We start from the raw sequence: 22,655 nt of genomic DNA on the forward strand, positions 1-22,655 counted from the left end.
AATGAGTCACATTGTTGGTTTGATTAGTCATCAATTCTCAGACCTCCCCACTGACCCCAACACACACACACACACACACACACACACACACACACACACACACACACACACACACACACACACACACACCTCAACTATCTGGACAAAATGTTTCAAAATAAAAATGTCTAACTGATGGGACAGATTGAGAAATTTTCACAATGCACTATCTGGCCCAATTAATATATTTACAAATGATTTTTAACAAATTCTTTGACTGTTATACACGATAATGATTCTGAAAGGGTTAATATTGGAAACCACACATAATCTAATTTTGCCATGTTGTCTTGGGTGTGATGACAGAAATTCTTAGGACCTTATGAACTGCAGACTTATATTCAAAGTCTTAGTAACAGTACCTAATGTAATTTGTGCTTTTCTGATATCATGCAATAAACTACATCCTGGTAAGACAACAGCATCTTCTTGTTCAGGCATAATTATGGTTGATCCTCAACAATCGAAACCAATCAGTCCTTTGGTCCCAGTCAAAGGAAAGAAGATTGGTGAGCTCATCCTCATACCTACAAATACCACATATATCATTTACAAATTAATCTGATGTGTATATACTTAATGCTGTGAAAGAGATGTGATAATTGAAATCAATACCTGAATGATAATCAGTAATAATTTTTTTTAGAAATCAGGACAGACTTCTTTACTCAAACATCAGTTAGAATGAAAAACTTGATATTGCAAGGAGCAATTGAGGCAAATGGCATATATAGGAAGAAGACAATAAAACATATTGCTAGTAGGATGATTTGAAGTACAGTGGAATATAAACACAGATATAGAATAGTTGAGCCAATATTGAGCATAGCTTCTGTAATTCTGATTAATTTGATTAAATAATTTTGTATGGCTTTGAAAAATTTAGCAATTTTGGCTGTTCAGCTTTATGTTGATTACTCAGTGATAATTAGCAGCTTTTATTGCTGACCTAATGAATACAATCACTTTTGAGATGTTAATATTTTGTCAGTTGAACATTAGAATCTACAACCTGGTAAGTTAACGTGTAATAAATAGACGGTTGGAGGAAGAACGCCTCATCTTCCGCCTGGGAACCCTCCAACCACAAGGGATGAACTCGGATTTCTCCAGTTTCCTCATTTCCCCTCCCCCCACCTTGTCTCAGTCGGTTCCCTCAACTCAGCACCGCCCTCCTAACCTGCAATCTTCTTCCTAACCTCTCCGCCCCCACCCCACTCCGGCCTATCACCCTCACCTTGATCTCCTTCCACCTATCATATCTCCATCGCCCCTCCCCCAAGTCCCTCCTCCCTACCTTTTATCTTAACCTGCATGCCACCCTCTCCTCATTCCTGATGAAGGGCTTATGCCCGAAACGTCGAATTTCCTATTCCTTGGATGCTGCCTGACCTGCTGTGCTTTAACCAGCAACGCATTTTCAACTGTGATCTCCAGCATCTGCAGACCTCATTTTTTACCCGAATAAATTATCAAAGCTGATGTTTGACATTTTTAAGGATTTATGGTGACTTTGAGGTTTAATGCTTTGAGGCAATTATTAGAAGCAAGCTTAATGCAAGTCACAATTTTAGATTTTCAATATCCAAATAGGATGTAGCTTTTCCAATATAAGAAAGAAGAAATTGTTGCTTGGGTTACCATACCTTGGCACATCCTGGAACCCAGGAGTTTGTATCCTTCAGGACAGAGGCATGAGTATCGTCCCGGTTCATTTATACATTGGTACTGACACATGTAGCTCGAGTAGGCACATTCATCAACATCTGCCATTATAAAAGATAATTTTATAGTTTGTAAAAAAAATCATAAAATTTGCAGCATAAGTTAATATTTTCTTGCCAATGATGTCTGGACACAAACATTTGCAGAAAATGTCTTCGGAATTTATTACATGTAATAATTTATTATGTGTAAATTCTTCAAAATTTCTTGAAACGCTGAGAAATACACAGTGTGACCAGAATGAGAACTGAATTTATTCATACCAAACTGGCATGGAATATGGTCTGTATTTGGATGTAGTGAGATCGTTACTATGCACCTAACTACACCTACATCATCTGGCACTGTGTAGTCTTGCAATGGATAACCAAAGTAGAAAATTCCAACTTTCATCAATGACATCTTGGCATTTTAGTAAAGTTTAATCAAAGCAATGAAATATTTGATGAATAACAAAATCATTAATGAACACAAACATGCTGAATTCTGCTAAGTTCTACTTGCAGATACAATGCCCGAGTGCTTATATGGTAACATGGTTATTTATGGGTCTTTTCCATAGATGGTGCGTAAAATAACTGTAGTGTCCTTCAGGTGCATTAAGTGAATTCCTTTAGTTGTTGGCAATATTGGAAATACAGTTGAATTTTAGTAGCTCTCCAGGGTTAGACTGGGAAGTCTGTTTACCTGCCAGTGCACCATTGTGTCACTGGATGGGAAAATGGCAGAATACCCTCTTGCCAAAGCCCAATTGAGCTATTCATGTGACCAATTTAGACCCTCCTATCATTGTTGACAACGTTTTACAAGTGACTGGTGGACCCTCCACTGCATGGACAATATATCAAGTGATCTCTGGTGGGCTTCTGTCAGGCCCTAAATGGGATAACCTTTTTGACCCATAGAGGGACACCTCCATTGAAAAATAGTTGCACATGGTATCAATGCTCGAGAATCTTCCAAGTGAAGATTCTCCCCAATGTCATTATAAATGTAGCGCCAAAATTGGACTCTATGTAATGCTAAATTGCACTAGCAATTTTGTTATTATCAACATTATTAAATGGCCAAAATGATAACCTTCTCATTTTTACATATTAACAAAACAGGAGGAAATCAAACTGTTGCACATTTGTTACAAATTATCCTAAATAATGAAAGAGCATTCACTAATTACCTCTGCATGTAACTTTGTCAGGATTTAACTCATATCCTTGGTCACACTGGCAGATGAATGAACCAACGATATTAAAGCATTGGTGATCACATGGGGCACTTGTCTCACACTCATTAATATCTAAAGGGGAAATGGAAATATAATATTTAAAACATTAACTCTGTTTCTTTCTCCATAATTGTTGTCAGACTTGCAGGGTTTCGCCAGCATTTTCTTTGTTTGATTGTTAATTCCTATCTGTTCCAAAATATACCTTGCCTTACATTGAAGCCAAAATTGCTTCAGTATCATGTGAAATATACAACATATATCACAACGTGTGAATTCTATCTTTACTGCTTCACCAGACATTTGCTGAAGAAACTGTTCTTTACTCACCCACCTCACATGTGCAACTGGGCAAGTCACGGCAGCCATCTTTAATAGTGATGTCCCTTTTCTCATTAGGAATATGCATACTATTTTTAAAGGCACATTTACACCGACTGACTTTCAGGCCTTTCATGGAATTCTTTCCTAGCACCTTCATATCCATCCAAGTATAATTTGATTAATATAATTTAAGAAGGCAGTGTAGTTATGAACATGGAGGATACTGAGTGGACATTATACCCACCTTAGATGGGGAGGCAGTGTGACTGATGGGGAGCTTTCCAGTGCAAATGTAATTTCAGATCAAGATTAAAGTCACTCTGGACATGCTTGACCTGGAAATGGCACACCAACGTCAAACAATGCAGTTTACACATTGAGCAGCATAGTTTCCTTGGATGGTAATGGACTACAGGGATTTCAGATCTAGATGAAGTTGCAACTATTGTACATTTTGTTATGGAGCCACTTGTAGTGACAAAGTATCCTAACAGAGAGGGAACACGATTTATGGGGGTCATGATGACGGTGCAGAGATTTTAAGCCAATGTTAACACGGACACTTTTATCTAATGTTCTCCTAAGGCTTTTTTTTCTTCAAAGCAGTCAATACTTTACATAAACAGTAGACTTTCATTCCACTTCAGTAAGTTCTGACACTTTTTTAAAATATTGCAGGAAATTATTACATTTTTCAAAGGATTGCTGACTGTTACATTTGGCACACAAAACCTCTCCACTTTAAATAGAGATTAGCATTCATAACAGTGTACATTCAGACTGGGATACTAAAGAGAAAGAAAGCCAAGTGTTAATTTATCCAGTCTATTTATCCAGAACAGTCCACAAGGCACAGTAACAATCTCCAGATTCCCTCAGGTTCTGCCTGAAATATTGTTTCATTTATTTTGATTTTTCCTTAGTAGCACTGAATTGTCAGTTTAAGAAAACAGTTTTTGTAGGTGTCCAATGAAAATATCTACTGTAAAGTACAGAATGCAATACAGTAATCAAGGTCAAATCTGTGTTTACTCCTAAAGGAAAAAGCCAAAATCTAAAGATTGACTTGACATCCCTCAGCCAGACGCAAGTAACAATAAAGCATCTGTTAAGAATGCTCTATGAAGAAGTTTGCTCTTTCCAAATTCTCTTCTGGACTCACTAAGGTTCAGTCTCATAAGCCCTGAGAGTCATCCAGGACCTACCCAAATGGACATGTTTCAGCTAAAAGTGTCGGCACTGGCCCAAATTTTCCTTGGTGCCTCACCTACTCCACCACTTGTGGAAGTATGATGCAGACTCTGTCAATGTGATAACTGGAGTCCCTACTACGCATTTGGTATAGTTAGGATGACAGAGTGGAAGCAGTTCCCAAGAAATTCTAGACCATTGATCCTGGGTGAACATGCTCCAAGTGGTATGTCTGCCCAATTCTGCCCTGTTAGCACATGTATATAACAGAAGGCACTGAACTGCAATCAGGAGTGAGGAGTCAAGCTGTTTAATTCCATTCTCAGGCCAGTGGTCCTGAAGCTAACTAAAAGTGCCGTATTGTCATCCAGCATGAATTAACTAAAATCCAGATTTCTGATTGAACCCCTGGTATTCCAGATCTTTATGGCTCAGTGCCATGACTGGCAATGCAATTACTCAGTAAGCCACCAGGGGAGCTAATTAGAAGTTCTGATTACATTACACTTTTAACATAAAGACAGCTTGTTTCATATGCCTACACGAGAATTTTTTTTTAAGTGGAATTACTGGAACACCAAGAATTACTATGACCTGTGGCTTTAGGCCAACCTGGCAAACACAAGTAGGAAAGCATTTCCATGGGGTATTGCTCACAGTGTAAGAAAGCAGTTCAAAATTACTCTGGTATAGTGACTGCCAGTTTCTAATGATGTCACTATGGAGGTTGAAAGATTCCTTATTGTTGAAGTGACTGAATAAACGTTCAAAGAACAGAACTTCGCCCTAACTTTAGGTTACATGTGGATAAATAGACAGTGTATTCCATTCAACAGTATAAATGGCTGTGTATCTTTACAGAGTGAAGGGGAGGGAGGACTTAGGAGAATTAAAATGAAATATTCTGTAAAACCTTAATTATGTTTTTAAACGTGAGAGAGATACACTTTTAAAATAATCTTACGGTAAATGAAAACAGACGGAAAAGCTTCCTTATACTAATACTGCAGTCACTGTAGGTGATTCTTTTATAGTTTTCTGCACGGTATCCTGACACTTTGAGTAGGAACAGTGGATGCTTACCTCGACATGTGCGATTATTGCTTGCCAGCTGAAAACCTGTGTTGCACTGACAGTAATAGGAACCGGGTGTGTTGACACATCCATGATGGCAATAGGTGGCTATGTTACATTCATCAATGTCTGCATAATCATTGAAAAATACATTACACAACTGCTCATATTTAAGAAAATCATTGCCAGACACCCAGAATGATTAATGCCAAGGGCCATTGCCCAATGATGTAATATTATCACAGTAAGGTTGCTTTTCTCCCCCTGTTTCAAGTCATATTTTATTGTTAACACTTGGATCCATTCTGTCTTCAGTAAGTTACCTACTAATCTTCAGCAGAACTCAAAAGCTGCAGTCTGGTAGCAATTTGAATTTGGTTATTTCCTCTTTCATTTCAAACTATATTAGTGCTGAACAAACACATTTATAACAGGGGTATTAGGCCATTGGATTAGTCAGCCCAGCAGCAGCTTATTGCTAACTATGGATATGATAAAATCATTTTACCAGATTTTTGAGATGAAATCAGTCACTTCGTCAAGCTATGTTGAAACTTTACATCAGTGTTTATCATTTAATGTTGACATGGCAATTTTCAGACTAAGTAAGGCCAATATACACTGACTCACTTTATTGGTCGGCCTTTCTGTTATACTACAGTAATATCTGTGGTGCTTTTTTTTAAATGAACATAGGAACATGTAACTTAGGAGCCAAGTGCATTTTGCCATTCAATATTGTAATATATTGTGGTCTCAGTTCCATTTTCCTGCCTTCTCATCCACCCTGCCAAGTATCCTCAGGACTTTTTACTGTCTTATTAAGATCACCTCTCATTTATAATAGATATAAATCCAAATGTCCAACATTTCCTCATTTGTCTTAGGAATCAGTCAAGTGAACCATCTTGGGCTGCTTTTAATGTAGTTATCTCCTGATGTGATTTTGTAGTGGCTTGCTACATTGAGAGATTCGCTTCCTTCAGTAGACAGTTATAAGTCAACCAAAATGGTATGGGACTAGGTTGGGCAATGATGCAAAGTTATCTTAAGTAAAGGATAGCAGGGACATATCTGAATTTATTGTTACTAGCTTTTGATTTTAATATTTCCTAAAAATACTCAAATTGTCAAACAGGCATAGCAACATTAAGATAGGAGGTTCTATTTTTGTATCCAGTTAGATTTGAGGATGAGAAGTTAAAATTTAACAATCTAAAATCTGATTCCAATCTACTTCCCCAATGCCTGGTTTAATTATGTGTGACAGAAGCAGTCCGCAATTAGGTTGGCTGGCAATTTAAATCATTCAATACATAAGAAGTCTGTTGAGCTCGGACTTAACCTGTTTAAAGGTGTAACTGTGATCAGTTAGGTTTCAGAGACCTGGGGAAACCTCAGAGTGACAAAGCAAGTTCATTAACAGCTTTGTAGGAGCAAATTACTGCAGATGCTGGAAACATACTGAATGCAACAAATGCTGGAGATCACAGCAGGTCAGACAATATCCATGGAGACAGAGCAAGCTAATTTTTCAAGTTTAGATGACTCTTCATCAGAGCTAACTCTAACCACCTGATTACTATCTGTTCCTCCCCTTCCCCTATGCAACTTCTCAACTCCTAGCGAGATCAACCATGAGAGTATTGAATTGTGGACAATGCTCAATGAGCCGAACAGCTTACTCCTGCTTGTGTTTCTGACATTCTTGAATTTGTATGTTTTCCGAGCCTCAGGAAACCTGACAGCTGAAAGGAGGTTAGGATTGCTGCATGAAAGTGATAAGTACCTTCTTGCCACTACTTTTCGGCTGAAGAGGTGGGGTTCTTTTCCCTAGGACTCATCATCTTCAGTGATTTCCCCCTGCCCTGCAACTATGATCCTGAGCTCACCAGAGGATCTCCATGATACATCAGTTCTATTTCCTTCATGCCCTCCCCAGATCCCTTGCTATCTCCTCATTTTCTACCCCAATCTTGCCTGCCCATCTGACCATGACCCTCGCTCCCTTAAACTTTGTGACTTTTCCAGTGATGCACCCACACCTTCCTTGATCTCTTACTCACTTCTCTTAACTTCCTAGCATCTGACATACTCCAGCCACCCAACCTGACTAGCTGCAGCCAGAAAGTAGAATGTAAAAACTGTAATTATAGTTCACAGAGTCCCTACAGTGTGAAAACAGGCCATTCAGCCCAATCCTCCGAAGACCATTTCCACCCAGACCCAATCCCTATCCTATCCTTGTCACCCTGTATTTCCCACAACTAACACTGAACACTATGGGCAATTTAGCATGGGCAAACCACCTAACTTGTACATCTTTGGACTGTGGGAAGAAACCCACAGAGAAACAGGGAGAATGTGCAAACTCAATACTGACAGTCACCCAAAGGTGGAATCAAACTTGGTCCCTGCTGCTGTGAGACAGCAGTACTCACGACTGAGCCACTGTGCCACCTGGTTCTTACCAAAGAATTTAATAGAAGGGAAATCTGTATTTCTGCAAAAGAAAACCTAGCTAAGCTTTCCTTTAAGGTCAGAGCCAGTCTCTGTTCTCTAATAAAAATTCCAAATCTCTATGTGCAATAACGAAGGCGGTCAGCTGGTATGGAATAAAGGTATGTGAGATTGTAGTTTAAAGCTCCAATGGAGTTATTTATAAACTGTTTGATTTATTAAGCATAATCTCCACTGAGCTTTACAGCACATTGTTGGTCAACTGTTATTCTATACATTCAAAATCCTCTGTCAAAGAGTAAGTGTTGAAATAGGAGTTCAAAGAACTGGATGATTTAGCATTTGGAAAGTTGTACTCCTGGATAGATATCTGTTTTGCTTTTGTTGATAACAACATTTCATCGGCAACATTTGTCATTTGACATACGGAATATGTTGAATGCAATTCCTTTAATTTGAGCTAAGCAGTTAAATTCAGTCCACTTCCAGGAATATAGATTGTCCAGATGATATAATGACAGCTACAACTTACTTGGAAACACTGTATTAAAACATCAATACAAAGCACAGCTACTGTTGTGGATAGTACTAATTCCATTAGGTTAACTTTATTGTAACAAAATTATTTGATCAATTGAATTTCATTTGATCCTAGGTATTAAATTTGATGATTACTTCCCATTCTACATATTGAAGGATTTAAAATACATACCTGCATGTATATGCATTAAATTTACATTCTTGAAATAATTTACTTTCAATCAAAAGTTTACCCAAATGAATTAAAGGATATATTTAATTGAAATCTAATTTATATAAATGAACTGCATTGAAAAATCAGACAAGTACTGATAAATTGGTTATAGTTCAGTTAAAGTTAGATTTCAGTAAGGATCTAAACAGCTACTATTACAATGTCATATATTAGAATTGTAGTATAATGTAATGCCTTTTCACCTCCCAGTCTTTATTTGATTCCAGATAAACAGATGTAGTTACATTTTCTTGTCTATTCCTTGCATCTGACTTAGATTTTCTCAATTTAGTTTCCAGCCGATAAAGGTTTCAAATCATTTTATGTATGAAATGGCATGAATTGGCAATCTTGCTTGCCTGTTGACTATTTAAATTGACCGTTGCTGTACACCCCCCCACCCCAAAAATGGTCTAAAAACGCCTGAAACACTTCCAATTGAATCCAGGCCCTTTTCAAAGTGTATAGGATCTGTTAATACAGTGTTTTGCTACTTTTCTATGACCCTTCTGGGATAGAGGGTTGGTCTGCTCAGTCTTTTAGACACAAATGGGGGTTCACCTGTAGGCTGCACCAAGAGGGGAATTTGTTTTGATTGAAGGAGAACCAGAAAAAGTAGGATCCTCCTCCTGACACCACATCATTCCTTACACATGCTGACTGGTTCCCGCCTGCTATTCTCTCCTCTCAACACTTATCAAAACAGCCCTGTCAGTGAAATAGCGGAGAAGCTAGGAAGATACTGGCAACTTGCTATAATTATTTAAATGAGTTCTGAGGATTATGTTTTAAGAATGATAAAAATCTTAAGAGCAAGAAGAACATTTCCAACAAAAGGACATTACTTTGTCCCAGTTTTTTAGACCTGAATGTTAGTTAGTAAAGAGGGTAGTAAATTGAAAGTCCAGCTGCAACATCATTACCACCCTATTCTTGCTGAAGTTCTTTGCACTATGATCTGGGAATGGTTTCAGTAACAGGAAAATAAAGGAGAAGCCTATTTACAACATTCAAATTCAATTCTTGAGCCACACTTAGGATCAGCTGCAGGTCTGGCCCTCAACTGAAAATAAAACTCAAAGCCTAGGGGATCGATCAGTATTTCTTAAAGAATAATTGCAGGCCGATATAAAAAGATTTTGAACTTTGTCATGTCTCGCCCAATGCTAACTCTCTCTGTTACCTGCTTTTCCTTCATTGAAGCCTCATGTCCTACTTGTGTCAAAAGAGGATATATTAGTTTCTCCCCTCTCCCAAGCAGCCTATCAATACTTGTTTAGTGATAATATTCTATATTTTGGAAAAATTAAAAGGAAATTTTTTTTTTTTTTTTTGTAAAACCACTTAACCACGTCAAACTATGAATTCTTAACATTATGTGTAAAATTGCCCATTAATTTATTTCCTAGGTTCCTGTCAAAACTGAAGTCTGTGTTTCCAAGCAGATTTCTTACAAGCCTCTTGCCAATTTCTTTCAACGTACCTTTCATTACATGTACAGCCTTTTCCTGGCAACTGCATAACCCCTGATTCATCGTAAGAATTGCCATTGACAATATGCTTGATAAAATAGCATTCGATATTAGTTAGCAGAGAAGTTACTTAATGAACTTTCAGAAGTCTAGTTAATCAAACCCATGTTTAGATTAGATTTTGGTTGCAATGTGCCAGACGGTTCAGGCAGATGTAACTGCTGGTATTTAAAGATAGGTGACAAATGAATTGCAAAACCTCAAAGTTTGACTGGAGAAACAATTGACAGTTATAGATTGCTCTATGCAAACAATCATACGCACTTCTCTTAATTATTTATAGATTTACTTTTGGACATTTCATTCATGAGGAATTAAGGACTACGGGGAGAATGCGGGTAAGTGGAGTTGAAATGCCCATCAGCCATGATTGAATGGCGGAGTGGACTCAATGGGCCGAATGGCCTTACTTCCACTCCTATGTCTTATGGTCTTATATGGTGACAATTTACAATATAATGTAGGATGTTTCTCTATTACTTTAAGGGATCATTGCATTCCAATAGTAGCTACTTATATATTTGGAGTTGAAAGAAATCCTAAGGGTGAAGTTACCTTTGGTGGATGTGAAATCAGGCAGTGGTGAATGAGCCTCCCATTTTATGGAGGCCAAGTATTTGATCAGCTACTGCCAATATTATACCCCCTTTGAAGTTAAATTTTACCCCCTTGGTCCTAGCAGAACATTTCCTGGCAAACTAGTAATGTGTATATTAGAGCTTGCCTACACTGACAATTTACTGTTAAAGCTTTGGAAAAAAAACATGTATTTAATAAAAAAAAACTTTTAAACTTGATATTAGAAGTAATTTTCCAACTTTACAATTTGATTTGATTTTAATGAATGAGCAGAAAATTATGCAATGTGTCCACACCACCTTCCAGGATGGATTACTCGTGAATGACACAAAGTTAGGTGACTCGAGAAACTCATAAATCAAAGTAACAACAAAGTATGTTCCAAAAGTACTTTTACTGTACTTACCCAAACACTGATTTCCACGCTTTTGATAGCCTGGTTTGCAGCGACAAATGAATGACCCTCTTGTGTTTACACAGATTAGATCTGGCCCACAATTATGACTTCCTAATGCACATTCGTCAATATCTGTTTCAATAAAGTGAAAAAAAACACAAATGCTTGCATTTCTGTAATACTTTTTATGATCATCAGGCATCACGAAGTGTTTTATACTTAATTTAGCACTTTCAAAGTGTAGTCACTGTTGTAGGAAACAACTTGAACACAATAACCCCCTACAGACAATAATGAATAATAACCAGATAAGCTGTTTTTGTCTAAATAAGTATTGGCTCGACACTCCCCTCATCTCCCTTGAAGCAGTGCTATGGGTTATTTCATGCGCACCTGAGATGAATAGTCAGGCCCTCATTTTAATAGCTCATTCAAAAACCAGCATCTCCAACAGTGCAGCATTCCCTCAGACTGGAGTGTCAGTCTTGATTTTTGTGCTCCAGTCCTGGAGTAAAACATGAACCCACAGTCTTCTGACTCAAAGGCAAGTGTGCGAACAATTGAGCATTGGCTGAGAGCTGTGTTATGAATCATTTTGCCAAACAGTCTTGGGGTATGGGTGGGTATCAAACCGACATGCAAGTGAGTTCCTGCTCTTTCATAGACTTAGACTCCAACAAATGATGTTTCATACACTTGTGAATGTTTCCTGACTTAATGTGACTGTCAGATGTGCAGCAGCACTGGCTGCACTGTTCTGCTTCATGTCCATCAGGATCTTGTCTTCAGCATCAGTGGTGTTATAAATAGTCTGTATGAATCAGGGTAACACAGTGGCTCAATGATTAGCACTGCTCCCTCACAGCACCAGAGACCCAGGTTTGATTCCACCCTCAGCCAACTGTCTGAGAGAAACACTCTCTGTGTAGAGTTTGCACATTCTCCCCATGTCTGCAGGGTTTCCTCTGAAAACTGAGACTCATCACAAATAATAGTCTTTTCTACTGATATAAATATGGGGTTAATATTTGTTGTCCATAAAGCTTCCACCACCCTAATAGGGAATTCAATCAATCTGTGAACACTTACTGCTCTGTCTATCATCTAGGCAGGCCCTGTGTTGAGGAACAAAACTGAGCTGCTTTGGCAAGGGTGCATGACAGACTTGCCTTCTATATGAAAGAACAGTTATTTGGTTGTCCTGGGGAGAAAACAAATCCCTTGAGATTATTTGGAAGGAGCTTGCTGCATCAAAGTTCAAAGCTGTCTGTTGTACTCTGTTACTGACTATGGGCTTTCACAGCTTCATTACTGACTTGCCAGCTCCAAAAATCCATCTCATCTGAGACAAATTGTGCCTGGGTCTCTACATGTTGCTGTATCTTTAATCCTAGGATGATTTGCCATTTCTTTATACCGCCTGATTAATCTGTGTCCTTTTATGGTCTCTTAATAGCTCTTTTGCAGCCTTTGATCGTTGATCCTAATTACCCTTATAAATTGCGCCCATTAAATTTGCATGTAATCATGCAGTTTTCTTTCATAAACTTCACTTAAATTATGAGTACACCCTGTAAATTAGATCTGTTATGTAGGGAGGAATCTTGTACCAGTGATGGCGAGTATGTTGGCCAATCGCATAGGGGGCAGTTACCCACCATGCTGTTATCTCATGGAGTTGAAGGTGTGTACCAATTATAACTTGTATTTGTACAGACACCTGCTCCTGTAAGCCAGTGGCATCATTCTACCTATCTTAGATGACATTCTTGAACTTACACAGTGGCATTATTGCATAAATTCCAGACTAGACAGGCAGTATACGTTTAACACAGTTGGATGACATGACAATATACGACACTCCATATACACATAACAACTGCTGGTGGCAGCTAGTTGTTACTAAAAGATAAGAACAGCCTTGGCAGACGTGAAGATTTTTCAAACTCATCACTAATTACTTAGGTGAGTTCAGAGCTGAGGCTCACAACCAACAAACTGAACCAGAGTGATCTGATCTGTTCTGAAGGGAAGTAACATAAGCTGAGAAGGAATATTTGTGGGCACTGTCTATCTGTTGATCCACCATGAAAGCACAATCCCACCAGATTAACAATAAGCTTCTGTGCTAGACCACTGGGAGTTTTGCACATGGTGCAAGTTCCACTCTGGAAGAATTCCTCTGGAAAAGCAAAGTCGGAACTGCAAAAATAACCCGATCTCTAAGCTGTTGGAGTCCTTTCCGCATCTGACATTAGTCAATTGCACCATTTTGCTTTGTAAGAAACAGCATTAAAGCCACTAAAAAAATCAAGTGACATCATCTCAACTTCTGTTTTGGCATGAGCCCCATAAAAGCCTACCATTTCTAAAGCAGCAAAAGGGGAGAGAAGCCAACAAATAAAAAGCATAAATTGCAATTCAGATTTTTTATGTTTAAGGGTGTAGAATTTAAAGAGTGCAGAAATGCAACAAAATATGTAAAACAAACACTGTAATGTGGATTGGCAATCCATTGAAATCCTGTCAAAGTTTCAGCTATTTCACTGATCAACAAATTGTTGATAAAGGAATGGTACGTAATCAAATAACTTATTGATTTGGAAACAACAAAGGCTGAAGAGTCAGTTCCTCAAGTACTTCTGATGGTGACTCCAAAAATCCTGATAAAACTTTCTACCCTTTAGAAGAGCAAATTACCGCCTGAGTTAAATTCACAAGACAGATTTGTATTCAGGTCATACTGGCAACAATCAAATGAAACAATCAATCATTTGAAACGCAATTGTTGATGCAAAGGAATGGAATGTGATTTCACTTAGTTATAAAAGCCTTATGAAATTAGTCATTGCCTCTAAACTCATTAAACCCTAAAGAAAAATATTTCTAGATAAACACAGAGAATATACCATCAATGAAGCTATTATTAAGGCCAATGACATAGAGTCATAGAGTTGAACAGCATGGAAATAAACCCTTCAGTCCAACCCATCCATACCGACCAGATATCCCAACCCAATCTCGTCTCACCTGCCAGCACCTAGCCCATATCCCTCCAAACCCTTCCTATTCACGTACCCATCCAAATGCCTCTTAAATGTTGCAATTGTACCAGCCTCCACCACTTCCTCTGGCAGCTCATTCCATACACGTACTACCCTCCGTGTGAAGAAGTTGCCCCGTAGGTCTCTTTTATATCTTTCCCCTCTCACCTTAAACCTATGCCCTCTAGTTCTGGACTGGACTGGATTGCTCTTCGGAGGGTCCGTGAGGACTTGTTGGGCCGAAGGGCCTGTTTCTACACTGTAGAGAATCTAATCTAATCTAATCTAACAAAAATATTAACATACTCATGAAAACTTAGTCATCAGATTGAACTCAACCAGGGCACCATGGGGAATATATTTGGAATCTCTCAGTTAGCTACACACACACATGCATTAGGAACTTCATCAATACAGTGCTTAAATACACCAATGATATTGTGCCATTCACAGAGGGCCCTAAAAGCCAGGCAGCCGGACAGTCAGATTGGTTCCATAGCTGGAATTGATAGCTTCTTGAGAACAGCCATCATCTTTCACTGAAAATAAATCCCAAAAGTGTTACTCACTTCTCAGGATCACTGGTGATTTATGCATTATCAGTCACTCTGAGGTAGAACCTCAAGGATGGCTCCTGGGTGACAGGGGATATCCTCCAAAAGACCTGGCTGATGATATCTCATCAGATCCCACTGGAGAAGTCATATAATGCTTCCCATGCCACAAGGAGGAAGTGAGGACTGCTGGAGCTCAGAATCAAGACCTGTTGAACAGCTTCCTCATTTCCCCTCCCCCACATTATTCCAGTCCCAATCCTCCAACCCAGCACCGTCCACTGGACCTGTCCATCACTCCCCCCCGACCTACCACCTTCTCCCTCACCTTCATCCACCTATTGCTTTCTCAGCTACCTTTCTCCAAACCCAATCCCCTCCCATTTATCTCTCAGCCCCAACCCACACGCCTCATTCCTGATGAAGGGCTTATGCCTGAAACTTGGATTCTCCTGCTCCTTGGATACTGCCTGACCTGCTGTGCTTTTCTAGCACAGACTCCAACTTCCCATGCCACAACAAAATCAACATTAAAACAAAACCATTGGACTGCTGAAGGTGAGATTCTGCTTTCTAGTCTGCTCAGACAGAGCACCATAAGTGCTACACAGACCTCCAAGATCACTTGGTCTCCTGCACCATACGGAGCACAAACAGCTCTGAGGCAGATGCTGGTGCCCTTTGTCCTCTCAATGTGCAATGGCTCCTCTCTCACCACAGCAGAAGCAAGGACACTGGAGGGTGGTCTAGATAGCTAAGCCCTTCCTGCCTATCCAATATAAAACCCAAAGCCAGAATGATGGAATGTGTAGATGAAAATGAGGACTGCAGATGTTGGAGATCAGAGTCAAAAAGTGTGGTGCTAGAAAAGCACAGCTGGTCAGGTAGTAATTCGAGGAGTAGGAGAATCAACGTTTTGAGCATAAAATCTTCATCAGGAATGTGGAGTAGGCCCAAAGGGGCTGAGAGATAAATGGGAGGGGGGTGGGGCTGGGAGAGTAGGTAGCTGAGAATGGAGGTGGGGGGTGATGGTGATAGATTTGAATGGAGGGTGGAGCAGATAGGTGGGAAGGAAGATGGACAGGTAGGACAGTTCAAGAGTGTGGTGCTGGTTGGAGGGTTTGATCTGGGATAAGGTGGGGGAACGGGAGAAGGGAGAGGGGAAATGAGGGAAACTGGTGAAATCGACATTGAGTCCCATGTGGTTGGAGGGTCCCAAGGCAGAAGATGAGATGTTTTCCTCCAGTCGTCGGGAAGCTATGATTTGGTGGTGAAGGAGGCCTAGGACTTGCATGTCCTTGGCGAAGTGGGAGAGTGAGTTGAAGTGATCAGCCACAGGGTAGTGGGATTGTTTGGTGGGACGTTCTCTGAAACGTTCCACAAGTTGGGATATGTATCCAAGGCACATTCAGGCAGCCACTGAATGTTCTGCTAGACCTGGCTTCCTGTGCCAATCACCACCCTCTTGACGGAGGAAACCACAACAGAACCCTTGGCTTAGATGGGCTCCTCAGTAATTTGCTGAAGACAGTGTATAGCTGCAGGCACTTCATCCAGATGTTCTCCTGCCATCCACAGTAGGTTTCTTCTGGTTGTATCTAGCAGGCTACCATTGGCACAGCCTTGTCTCCAGGTACCCTCTCCAGTGCCAGGGACCTCCACTATCATATTCTCCACCAATTGCTGTGACATTATCGGTTATGTGTTCCCCAGATTGAGAATATAAGTCTAATCACTCATGTATTGTCACCATGGAGGGATTATGTATCCTATGGATGTTCTTCTTCTTCAAATAAGGTGTTCCAGCTTGTTGCAGACTCTGAGAAATGTAAGAATTAGCTTTCTGTACATATTATCCCATTTTCCATTATATGTACATATCTTCTCTATGCCTACTTCTTGACACCAGGTTGGAAACAACGCTGTTTTGTTCTGTTGATACTTCAGCCTCGCTGCTCACAACTGAGTGTCCATCTTACTGTACAGCCAGTTCGACTGCTGCCTCCTTGTAAGCATGAATGTTTAGAGGACATGACACCCACCCTCGAGTACTCTCTGATGTTTCATGCTCTTTGGTCCTGCACGCAGATATAAAGATTGACCTTTAAAAGCACGCAGACCTACAGCAGCTAATATTACCTCACACAATGATCCGCAAGCATTCTCCTGACACCAGCACAACTGGCTGCAAGGCATTCTTTCTACATATTCCAACTGACCTTAAAGCCTGGAATCCAAACATTCGCCTCCTATACGTTTCCTGTGAACTTTTACATTGCTTATTGCTGTATTGCGTGCCACTTTGCGCACACATCTTTGCAGAGCGTGGTGAGGCATTGAGCTTTTTATGGCATTGAACCCAGTTGTGCTTGTGGCCTTGGTGACTGCTCACTTCTACTACGAGTTAATCCAGGCTACCTTGGTCAGATGGGAGAGCCTCCTGCTTTCAGCTGTCTTTGAAAGAAATTGTTTTGACGAATGTTAATATGACATTTATTTACTGCTGGAAACAAAACCATGTTTTCGTGCCACTGTTGTGAGCCAATGGAGGTTCAGGGCATGCTCCTGTTTATTTTTTCTGAGGGCTGTAATGTCATCTTGGATACAGAGAAACCTTGGTAGATTTTTTATGATATGATCCATGTGATGTTTGAATATTATTTTGGCTGATCCAAATAATAGTCTGAGGAAATAAAATTTCATTGAATGGTGTTTCTGTGACTCCAGAGCAAGTTTACTAACCATAATCTATACTTGGCATTGAGCTTTAGAAATATACTTGGCTCCTGGGAAGCTCATCCAGTGTATAAATTTTGTACGGGCATCTCTTTGTTGTGATATGTAGCTGACCTGGATCAAAACAGACAAGTACAGTGCCACTTTTCTCCTAAACAAAACAGACGGGTTGGACTGAAGGATCTGTTTCCATGCTGTACACCTCTATAAGTCTATTAGAGTGTCAAAACTGAAGCTGCTGAAAAAGTCAGCACGCCTGGCAGCATCTATGAAGAGAAATCAGAGTTAACATTTCAGGTCCAGCGACCCTTCCTTGTGTTCTGAGGAAGGATCACCAGACGTGAAACATTAATGTTGATTTCTCTTCACAGATGCTGTGAGACCAGCTGCATTTTTCCAGCAATTTCTGATTTACAGCATCCACAGTTCTTTTGGCTTTACTTTAGTGACGGGGTGTCACAAGTCAATATGATACGCGACTTTGTAGACAATGTTGCTTTATATTATGGAATCCGGTTCCAGGCTGGGTTTGCCTTGAATCTGGATACTGCATTTACAAGGAAGGCCTAGCCTGGGTTGGTCATCAATCTTTCAGGTTGCTGATAAGATCAAACCTAGCTGGGCAAAGATTTTAATTTGTGTTAATAAATATTCAATTTAGCATTGAATGTATGTCGTCCATTTTCTTTAGGGTATATTGCTTGGAAGTAGTTAAAGGCTTAGGTTTTTCTGATTGTGTTCATATGATGTGTCAATTCAACCACGTGTACTGTCTGACCAGGCTATTGCCATCGATAACATCACAGTTAGCTCTTGAACTTAATTGACACTGTTGTGTTGAGAGTGTGTTGCTGGAAAAGCACAGCGGGTCAGGCAGCATCCGAGGAGCAGGAAAATCGAATTTAGCAGTCCGCTGCTAAACTACTTCACGACTTGCAGCTCACTGTCAGGGAACAGTCACTTTCATTCCCACACAAGTAAGTATCTGTGGCTGCCTTTTTCACTGCTTATCTGCTGCTTCACTAGATTCTAACCATTGTAACGGATGATCAGAAGGAAAAAGGGGAAGGCAGCAGACACAGAAGTTAGCTTGATGCCATTCTTTCCTAACTCCATATTTGGTTTAGGAAATGCAACTGGATCTAGGCTGCACCTAAAATTCCTGCCCCCAAAAGGCACAAGTTCTGACTTACAGCCTATTCCAACCAAACTATTTTTTGTTGTCAGTCAATTTTTTTCTTCAAATACACAGTCTTATTTTGTATTTTTCTTATTTGGTACTGCATAGTCAAAACTCCAAGACTTAGGTCTTGGCTCCGCCCTCTGTAACTGATTTCTCAGCTTCCTGGACCACTGCAATCAGTGAAGATAGACAACATCTCCTCCATGATAATCCTCAATACTGGCGCCCTGCAAGGATGTGTACTCAGTCCCTTACTGTACTTCCTGTACACCACGGCTGTGGCGCCAAATTTGCTGACGACGCCACATTGTAGGCTGGCTATCAAACATTGAACAGTCAGAATACAGAGCTTGGTGTCATGGTGCAATAAGAACAATCTTTCTCTCAGTGTCAGCAAAACAAAATAACTGATCATTGACTTCAGGAAGCAAGGGAGGGGACATGCCCCTATCTACATCAATAGAGCTGAGGTGGATACGGTCGAAAGCATCAAGTTCTGAGGAGTGCCAATAATCAACAATCTGTCCTGGGCCTCCCACGTCAGTGTGATGGTCAAGAAATCACAACAACCACCTTTCTTCCTAAGGAGGCTGAGGAAATTCAGCATGTCCATTTGGATCATCACCAACCTTTACAGATGCACCATAGAAAGCATTCTATCTGGATGCATAATGACTTGGTTTGGCATCTGCTATGCCCAGGACTGTAAGAAACTACAGCCCACACCATTAACCAAGCCAACCTTCCATCCATGGACATCATCTATGCTTCTTGCAGCTGTGGAAAGGCTGCCAACATCATCAAAGACCCCTCCCACCCGGTAGAACTGTGTTCCAACCTTTTCCAGCAGGCAGAAGATACACAAGCTTAAACACACATACCACCAGGCTCAAGAGTAGCTTTTTCCCCGCTGTTATGAGACTGCTGAATAGAACTTTCTAATTTCAAACCTAATGTTGATCTTGCTTTTATGCATCTTATATGCCTCGCTCTGTTGAAACATCTTATGATCTGTATGTCCTTTTATGTTATGATCTCTCTGTACTGCTTGCAAAGCAAATGTTTTCACTGTACTTAGGTACATTGATAGCAATAAATCAAATCAAATCAAATCGCAGAATAGACTAATCAGATGTGTTTCACCAGAATGTATGGCAGCCTGCTGCAAGGGTTAATATTTCTTCGGGATTTCTCTTGCTTGGATAGGATAGCTGAAGGTCAGGGAATGTTTCCGGAGTGGACACTAAGGGGTCACTTGTTGTGTGTGAAGAAGGTGACAAGGGATGCCATAGCTGGGGTGGCTGGTGCACAAAACACCTAAGGTGCTAGAAGAGATGTGACCAAGATTGTGATTGAGCCTCAATGTTGACATTTGGTTCTAGCTGACAAAATATAGTTTTGCAAGGTTGGAAAATGAAAGGACACTGCAATGCATGTGTGTATACCTGCATGCTACTACCAGTGCCTGTGATTGTGCACTGTGCAGTAACTTAAACCACTAGGAGTAAAAAATTATAGGGATGAAATCAGTTGTATATAGGAAGGCAGGATTGAGAATAGGGAGGAAGCAACCTGCGTTATATCAGTTTGAAAAGTTAGGTGCACTGTAAAATTGGCTGTTAATTTGCTGCTGCCCATGTTACACCACTACCCAAGACCCATTCTTCCCCTTACCTGAAGATAAGAAAGATTTATAACTTTACATGTTGAAGGGATACTCTGCTGAATTATGAGAATGAACGAGACATAAAGACCTTAATGTAAAGCTGCATTATATTATTGTGTATTATAGAATTGTGTGTTACAACAGTCATTTCTTTCCACAATGCAACTTTTTCTTTGTTCATGAGAAACTGAGAATTATTCAAATAAACTGGATCGGAAATTTCAGGCTGTCATGATACTGTATCACTTGCATGCTCTGCCCCAGCAAAGTGGCAGAAAATCCTTAACTACAATGTAATTTTAGCCCTCAAGTTAGATTAGAAATACACTATCTGAGCTTTGTGAATTCCCGAAAACAAAACCGCTGACAGTCATTCTATAATTCCAGTATTCCTGCCAAGAAATCACTTCGTGGCTTATGTTATGTCAAATCACTGAGTCATGATTACTTTAGAACTATATATATTAGACGTATTGAACATAAGTCAACAGGCTTTTGTTTTGCTCATTTCAGATTTTACAAATGATCTGAACTGAGGCTTTAAGGAAAGACGTGAAGCAATGGCTCCAAATTACAAACATTAAGAATGAAAGAACTCTGAGCATCTTTCTTCATATAGGTCATTTATTTTCCTCAGTTGAGGACGTGGTGTTGGAAAAGCACAGCAGGTCAGGCAGCATCCGAGGAGCAGGAGAAACTGATTCCCGATGAAGGGCTTATGCCTGAAATGTCGATTCTCCTGCTCCTCAGATGCTGCCTGACCTGCTGTGTTTTTCCAGCACCACACTCTCAACCTCTCAACACTGATCTCCAGCATCTGCAGTCCTCATTATCTCCTAATTTACTTTCCTCACCATGGACACTATCCAGAGTACATACTCAATCTTCTGAGGAAGTCACTAAAATCACAAATAAAAGCCTAAGATGATAAATCTACATGAAACATTTACTTGACCTCCTGACATTTTGAAATTTAGCTAAGCTCAATACACAGCTAACGTTTTTATTATCCCAATAGGACACAAACATTTATGTTTCATTTAGACTTGGAAAAGCTTAAAGACCATCGTAAACAGATAATCATTTATCTCTCCTTCTAAAGAAGGGATGAACACACCTGAAATGGTTTACCTGCAAATGTTCTTTATTATCTATTATTATCTGGAGACATTTTAAAACTTCTAAACTTGCTTGAATCAAAGAAAATGCATGGGAGAAAAAACAAATAATATAATACACTTTTACCTCAGACAACTGGATTCTAAATTGATGAATTCAATTTTCAAATTACTGCTGGGATTAAAACTAGTATTGTCCACTGGTTGCCCACTGTAGAAACCAGTTAATTCACAATCCCAGCATATTAGCTAGGTGACAAGTTAAAGGTTTACTCAAATGTAGTGGTCTGAGATGTGATGAAAGCACATCTGTGCAAGAGAAGCAGCAAGCTGTGTTGGACAATGATTGTAGTTTCCATAAGGAAATAAGAAGTTATTTCTGAGACCACAAGTGAGTATGAAAGAAAATAACTTTAAGTTTCAGGGCAAGGTTATTGGGCCAACATAGAACATTCTGCAGCACAGTTCAGATGCATTTTCTGATTCCTAGTGTCATGCCAAATTGAACGTTCAATTATGAAGAATCAAACTTTGTAACAAGAACAGTGTTTAGTTCTAAGATGCTCTTTAGATGAGAAGACCAATGGACAAAACAAATTATTCTTAGTGAATATATCACTTTCTGGGAAAGCATCAGTAACAGTTCAGAACTTGGCACTGAGCTTTCCAATTGCATAACTATTTGTACTTTCCATGTTGTGTCAGAAAACAATGGCTGGGAATTTGGGCTCAGTAGACCACCTCAGCAAATTAGTGGAAATATTGTTTTGTATTTATGGAGGTGGGTTCCTAACCTTTTGGAATTTCAAGGAGTGCTGCAGGATACTGACAAAGAAGTCTCTGTTCACTAATACTTTTTGTGAGGTCATGCACTTTGGTAAGAAGAATCAAAAAGCATAGTATTATTTAAATGGAGAGTGACTCCAAGAATGTGTACATGAGTTACAGAAAGTTAGCATACAAATACAGCAAGTAATTAAGAAAGCCAATGGCATTTTGACCTTTATTGCTAAGGGGTTGGAGTTTAAAAATAGGGAAATCTTATTCCAACTGT

General features: G+C 39.7%; 1 protein-coding gene across 3 annotated transcripts in view; it reads right to left on the minus strand.

The window, feature by feature from the left end:
- LOC132819442 (EGF-containing fibulin-like extracellular matrix protein 1) overlaps positions 1–22,655 on the minus strand; it is a 107,161-nt gene that overhangs the window by 12,585 nt on the left and 71,921 nt on the right. For 2 of the 3 annotated variants that reach the window (XM_060830949.1, XM_060830950.1), the window contains exons 5-8: positions 11,310–11,432; positions 5,588–5,707; positions 2,942–3,061; positions 1,686–1,805 (exon numbers count right to left, since the gene is read on the minus strand). In XM_060830949.1, coding sequence (XP_060686932.1) covers positions 1,686–1,805; positions 2,942–3,061; positions 5,588–5,707; positions 11,310–11,432 — 483 coding nt within the window. The remainder of the gene's footprint in view (positions 1–1,685; positions 1,806–2,941; positions 3,062–5,587; positions 5,708–11,309; positions 11,433–22,655) is intronic. The other variant, XM_060830951.1, reaches the window with a different exon arrangement.

Source organism: Hemiscyllium ocellatum, chromosome 10 (genome assembly GCF_020745735.1).
Source record: "Hemiscyllium ocellatum isolate sHemOce1 chromosome 10, sHemOce1.pat.X.cur, whole genome shotgun sequence".
Lineage (NCBI taxonomy): Eukaryota > Metazoa > Chordata > Chondrichthyes > Orectolobiformes > Hemiscylliidae > Hemiscyllium > Hemiscyllium ocellatum.